Genomic DNA, 6,200 nt, shown 5'->3' with positions numbered 1-6,200 from the left:
GAATATGTTTTTCTTTACGAATTTTCTGGTCAAACTAAAGCTGAGTTTACGCGATCACGGTGGTTTTTGTTCAACTCGGGTGAATTTAAAATTGAAAGAAGTAGAGAAACAAACGATGCAATTTTTCCGAGTTAGTTAGTTGTTTGAAATGACTAAAAATTGGACGTGAAGTCGTTAGGAACCATTTTAAGAACGGTTCTAATGTTAGTGACACTTGTCGCACTAAGGACCAAAAAAAGAAATTGTTTTGTGAAATATGTAATGATATATAGTAATTTCATTGAGGTGATTTTTCACTTACATGTGACCTAATTGTTAATGTCAAATGCAAATTAATAAGTATTTTACATGGCAGTAAAATAAAGTAACAATTAATTTAATGTGGTTCTTGCAAAGTGACCAAAAAGAGGTAGAATAATTATGGTTGACTGAAGTCTATGATTAACAGCAGCAATGATTGTAGTGAAATGCTGACACTGTTTTTCCTGGGGACAAAAATGTGCTTAGTTAAAATAATGGTTTAAACGAAATTGAAGACTTTAAAATATTGTTCTGTCATTGAGATTTGTTTGTGTGACTTAATGAAATGTGAAAGATTTTAACCTGGCAAAAAAACTAAATTGTAAATGTAAAGTAGATGGTAGTTGTGATGTGAACAATGTGAACGGGCCTCAATGGGACATTTGTAGTGCTTAAAGGCCTGAGTGTAACATCTGTTTGTAAACGGCAGTGACTCAGTGAAAAATATGAAAGAATAATGTGGACAAAATGCGTAAATGTCAATTAAAGTGTTTAGAATGTGAGAAAAAACAGTTTGTAAAAGGGTGAAACTGTGACTACGTTTTGTCTCCAAAGTAAAAGTTTTCCAAAATTTTTAGTAAATGTCCGTGAAAACAGCGTTGCTGTAAATTCAGCTTTAGTGGCAGATTATTCCCGATAATCACTGTCTGTTCTGATGTCTGTGGATTATACTTGCATGAACACAATGTCTAAACCTGGATTATTTGTTGAGATTAGCCTGAGATTACAGTGAAAACACAGCAGCCAAAAAAAACTTGTCAAACAAAGCAGTTTATTGTCTGTGTTTTTGACAAATCTGTACATGCCATAAATAAGTGTTGACAAAATAAATCCAAACTTTACACAAACGTTTGTCGTCTGTTTGTTTTTGTCGCGGTTATTTACAATTTAATAAGTGATTGTTTACGTTTAAAAACATTGATGTTTTCAGTTTGATGTCAGGGAAGAAGAGATGTTGAGGTAAAATCACGCAGTTACATTTGTGACAAGAGAGAAACATGAAGTAAATGTAATGTTTTGTGTTTGCAGGACTTGACCTCATGAGCAGAGGGGATTCTGGGTAAGTTTGCACTGTTTGAAATGATTCTTCACATATTTGATGTAAGTGATGTTTGAGTTGAAGTGTAAAGAAAATCACAGAGAAGTTGATGTAGAATTATGTGGACAGTTTAAGTTTGTAAATGTACGTCAACGCTCGCCTGGACTTTGTGAAAGTGAGTGAATGTGATGATAGAAATGAACGCGTTTGTCTTGGTTTTCCAGTTTGTGTAAATGAAAAACAGTCATTGGTTCTGTAGCTTTTTCCCAAACTTGCACTAGTCTGAGAAGTTGATGCAACAGTGATGTTGTGCTGTGAAAGCAGGACTTATGAAGCAGAAGGAATCAGGAGTGAAGGAAGTCAATGTTTGTCCAAGCAGAGCTAAGAAAACATGTCAATAAGTTGATATGTTTGAAAGTGTTGTCTTGGTCTCAGGCTAAATGTTGAATGTTGTGATGGAGACGACTGTTTGGATGTCAAAGTCAGACTGTTGTTGTTGTTGTTGTTGTTGTTGTTAAAGAACAGTGTGTTATTCAGTAAGAACTGAGACATTGAACAGTGAAACACGTGCATTGAAAGGTTCAGAGAAGGAGAATTGAAGTTCACCTGTAGAGTTTGCAGTGGTTAGTTTGTGAAGTCTGAAACTGAGATGAGAAGGCAAACATCCCTAAAGGCCACATTATACTTCTCTGACTGCGTAATGCGTTATCTGTATGCGTTATCTGTCTACGTCACCAGGGAGACGCCTCGAGCCTTCATACTTCTGTGTCGTAGTGACAGACACGCGGTGCAATGTCCTGCCCGATCAGTAGGGGTCGCTGCGCAAGGTTGTTGTGCTTCAGGTTACAGTGAGTAATGGCGTCCGAGAGAGAAAGAGAGAGAAAGACTGTTGTTGTTGTTGTTGTTGAAACAGTAGCTGTTTCTCACTTTTCTGTGACGGAACGCAGTTGAGTTGAGAAATTGGTCATTTAGAGTCTAAACATGTGCTGTGTGTATTAAGATATGACGTAGTTATAGTTTGGCAGTGGTGTTATTGGCGGGGATCAGCTCCGCGTCTGTGGACGCTCGGTGCTCACTGAGAGCCGGCACAGAGCAGTTTAGCTCGGCCTGTGCTGAGGACCAATTGCAGCTCTTGTCGTCTCCGTTGTCCCTTGATGGAGTGACGGACACTCAAAAAATATTTAGTGCAGTTGGAGACGACGCAGAGGCTCTGAGACAGGCTCTGCGTCAACGCAGACTAGCACTTTACGCAAAAGTCTAAATTGGGCTTAAGTGTTGATGTAGTGAGTGGTGTGGATTAGTAACAGTTGTTTGTTGTTGTTGTTGTTGTTGTTGTTGTTGTTGTTGTTGTTGTTAGTCGTCAACATTAAGTCAGAGGTTTGTGTTGTCTGTGGTTGAGAAGTGAGAAGCTGTTGCAGAGACAGGAATGTGTTTGTGGCTGAAGGTAAAGGTGAATGAATGTATGAGTGTTTAAAATAAAGATGTTGATCTTTGTCGTCCACAGTGGAAAGTGTTAGTGTGACACTATGTTAAAAAGCTGTGTGAGTGTTTTTTCATGTGTGTTTTGAATCGTGTAATTCACAGATTGTAACAAAGCTCAGTCTGATGTTGTACAAATGAAAACTGTTGACATAATTGTGCAGTCATTTGTGTGTGTGTGTGACTGTTTTGTAATATTGTAAGTTGATGTAAGAAGATAACAAAGGTGAAACATGTGAAGAATCATTTGTGACAGTGAGAATTAGCCAGAGTGCTTGTTTGGTTCATCTGTGTCTTTGAGTTGAGATAGACTCCGCCCCCTGCACACAGCAGTCCTGACTCCGCCCCCTGCACACAGCAGTCCTGACTCCGCCCCCTTGCACACAGCAGTTCTGAGTCAGTGATCAGTGAAGGTGATTAAAGGAGAGTGAGAAGCTTCACCTGTGTTTGTCTGTGAGAGTCAGTGGAGCTGGAGAAGAAGAAGATGCTGCTGCTGTGGTGAGTTTGTCATTGTTTGATTTAAATGTAGTTACAGGAAATGTTTGTTTTGTGTTAGTGTTGTGTATTTAGTCTTTGTTTGTAGTTGTTGTTGAAGTTTGTTGTATGTGAACATGAAGATGAGTAAGTTTGAAATAAAGTAACGGCCTTTGTTTGAAAATGTTCAATGTGTTGGTTTTCTTGAAACGTGTTTGTTGTTGAGTGTAATATTAATTATTTTAAAGTAACCATTTGTAGATAGTGAGTGTGTGTGTGTGTGTGTGTGTGTGTGAACTTAGACAATGTAACTAAAGAGTGTGTAAGAGAAGCTGCAGTGAAGCTTTAGTGTGAGGATCAGTGTTATGTTTAATGTGTTGATTGTAAGAACAAAGTTGATAGAATGTTTGAAGGACATGATTGTTTGTGTTGGTGTTAGTTGTGCAGAGAAGTCCTGAACAGAGTGGGTTAAGAGTTGTGTTTAAATGTTACAAGTTTGTTTGTAACCAAACAAAGTGACGGTCAAGTGTTTGTAGCTTGTGTGTGCAGCAGTGTGTGGTCATGTGGGCGGCGGTCCGTTGGTGTATCTCAGCATGGGGTAGAAGGAGCGAGCGAAGTTGTTGGACGTCGTGCAGCTGAAGTCGTCTTCTGCGACGGGGACGAGACACGTGAGGACGAGGAGGACGAGGAAGAGCAGGTGCAGAGGGAACGCTGCTCTGAGGACACGGACCAGGAAGGGACGACGATGAGGAGGAGACGAGTCTGTGTGTCTGTGAGAGAACGACACAGAGCAACAGTTAGTGTCATGTTTGTGTCACTGTAATAATAAATGTTAATGTGGAAACATTGTTGTTGTTGTGGCTGAAGTTATTGTGTTGAACAGTTATTGTTGCTGAGGTTGAACTCAGAGTCAACACTGACTCTGAGTTGAACCTCAGCACATGGACGTGTGTTCATGTTTCACAGCTAACTTCAGTCGATGTTCAGCTCGACTGAAGTTAGCAAAGCCCTGGTTCAGGGTCCCACATCAGGGACACAGGAGTGATTGAACCAGTGCTGCCTCAGTGACCACACGAGGCAGCAGAGGACCATGACCTCCTGTGTCTGTGCTGTGACACACACACACAGAGAGTGGATGTCAATGGTCAGTTGAACCAGGTCATGAGTCTGAGTGACGTGTTCCTCTGTCACGGTTCTTCACAATCACAGAGAGCAGCAGCAGCAGAACACAGGTGTCTGTAATTATTCCAATCAAGTCTGGTGTTTGTGGGCTTTTCTACAAAAAGGGCATTCTCAGGCGACAGCCGGCGACAGACGAAGACTGACAAAGACTGTCAAAGACTGTAGGCGCCCTGCAGAATTGCCAGGATCAGCCGGGCAGGGATTTCCTCGTTTCACAGGTCTGAACTGAAATCGTGTTCCACCGTTGCAGGTCTTACCTTTTCTCAGGCTGGGAAACGTCTTCGCTCTGAAACACACAACAGACGAGCCTTCAGACACGTGAGCTACTACAATTCACACACTTTCTGCTACATTTTCACTGCATTTGCTCTGAAAAGCATTGACTCACTTCAGGCTTCCTTTGAACCCTAGCACATGTTCACACCATTAGCTCAACATTAGCCTAACTTTTCTTCTCCTGCAGCAAACCCCACACACTAACCCCATAATGTTCACTTTCACTCTTTTCAGCTGCTCACTCAGCACTTTATGCTACCAAGATTTCTGACTGTATTTCCTACTTTAAGCAGCTCACAGCACTAACATTATGTCATGTTTGTTGATGCTAAGCTAACTCTAGGCCTGAGTCCACCCTAACCACATGGAGCAGCAGCTGGGATTCATCTATCATCACTACAATTACTCTAACATGTCCTAAATAACATTTAATGTATGCACTAAAATGCCTTTTTACTTCATGAGCTCAACACATTGGAAATGTTTGAAGGACATTAACATTTCTTCAATTGTTTGCCTTCCACAGTCATTCTGTCCATGCTTTGCTCACATGTCTCATGTTTTCCCTCAGTGACAGTAAGTCTTTATTATACAGGCTCTAAATGTGACTTTTTTGGGTGTATTTGCACATTTTCCTCTTTGGACCGTTTCTCCGCTCCGCTCCTCAGGACTCCCGTGCCATGTTTTACACGCTGCCCTGCTCAGACACACCTGATTCTACTGAATGCTTCGTTGTCAAGCTTCTCCAGAACTTCACTACAAGACACCTTTGGAATCAGGTATGTGTGAGCAGAGCTTCATCTAAAACACGGCACAGACTCCACTCACTTCACAAACACTGCACTCGATAAACGACTGCTAAACACTAAACACTTTCACTTTGTACAGGCAACTCTTCTTACTGTGACACTCAATAGGAACATTTATGTTTACACCACATGACTTTGTCTGCTTGCAGTACTCATAGTGTCCACCAGGACGGAAGGATTACGATTCTATGCAGTGGATTGAACACTTTCCTGTTGACTTTACTTTAACCTGAACCTTCACTTAAACCCATTCACAGCCTCAGACCTCAGCAGTGACACCACATCACATGTGTATTTCACATCATCGTAACTCCTCACTAATTCATGCTAATGTCTTCATTCAAACAACCCCCGAAAGCTGTGAAACACTCATTTCTGCTGCTGTTATGTTGGAATTAGAGGATCTGCACTCGTCTGCTTCAAGTCCAATTTATCACACAGATTGAAGTTGGTTAGTATCAACGACGAATCCTCCATATTCACTAAGGTTAACTACAGAGTTCCTCAGGGTTCCAGGCTCAGACCTATTCTTTTTTACCCTGTACATGCTGCCATTAGGCAACATTATCAGGAAACACAACATACAGCACAGACCAAAAGTGTGGACACGCCTTCTCGTTCAATGACTTTCCTTTCTTTTC

At 41.1% G+C, this 6,200-nt stretch overlaps 1 protein-coding gene across 1 annotated transcript in view; it reads right to left on the bottom strand.

The window, feature by feature from the left end:
• Window positions 1-3,277: 3,277 nt before the first annotated feature.
• The window catches only part of LOC310929336 (nesprin-2-like), a gene marked incomplete at its 5' end in the record, with an annotated part of 50,174 nt that continues 47,251 nt past the window's right edge, over window positions 3,278-6,200 (bottom strand). Inside the window, 2 exons of the mRNA XM_083892058.1 lie at window positions 3,278-4,062; window positions 4,732-4,760. Of these exons, the coding sequence (XP_083748184.1) occupies window positions 3,852-4,062; window positions 4,732-4,760 (240 nt within the window). The 3' untranslated portion in view covers window positions 3,278-3,851. The remainder of the gene's footprint in view (window positions 4,063-4,731; window positions 4,761-6,200) is intronic.

This window comes from Microchirus variegatus (assembly GCF_963457635.1).
Source record: "Microchirus variegatus genome assembly, chromosome: 7".
Taxonomy (NCBI): domain Eukaryota; kingdom Metazoa; phylum Chordata; class Actinopteri; order Pleuronectiformes; family Soleidae; genus Microchirus; species Microchirus variegatus.
The sequence above is the reverse complement of the archived record's forward strand: the minus strand, read 5'-3'. Positions and strand labels throughout refer to the sequence as shown.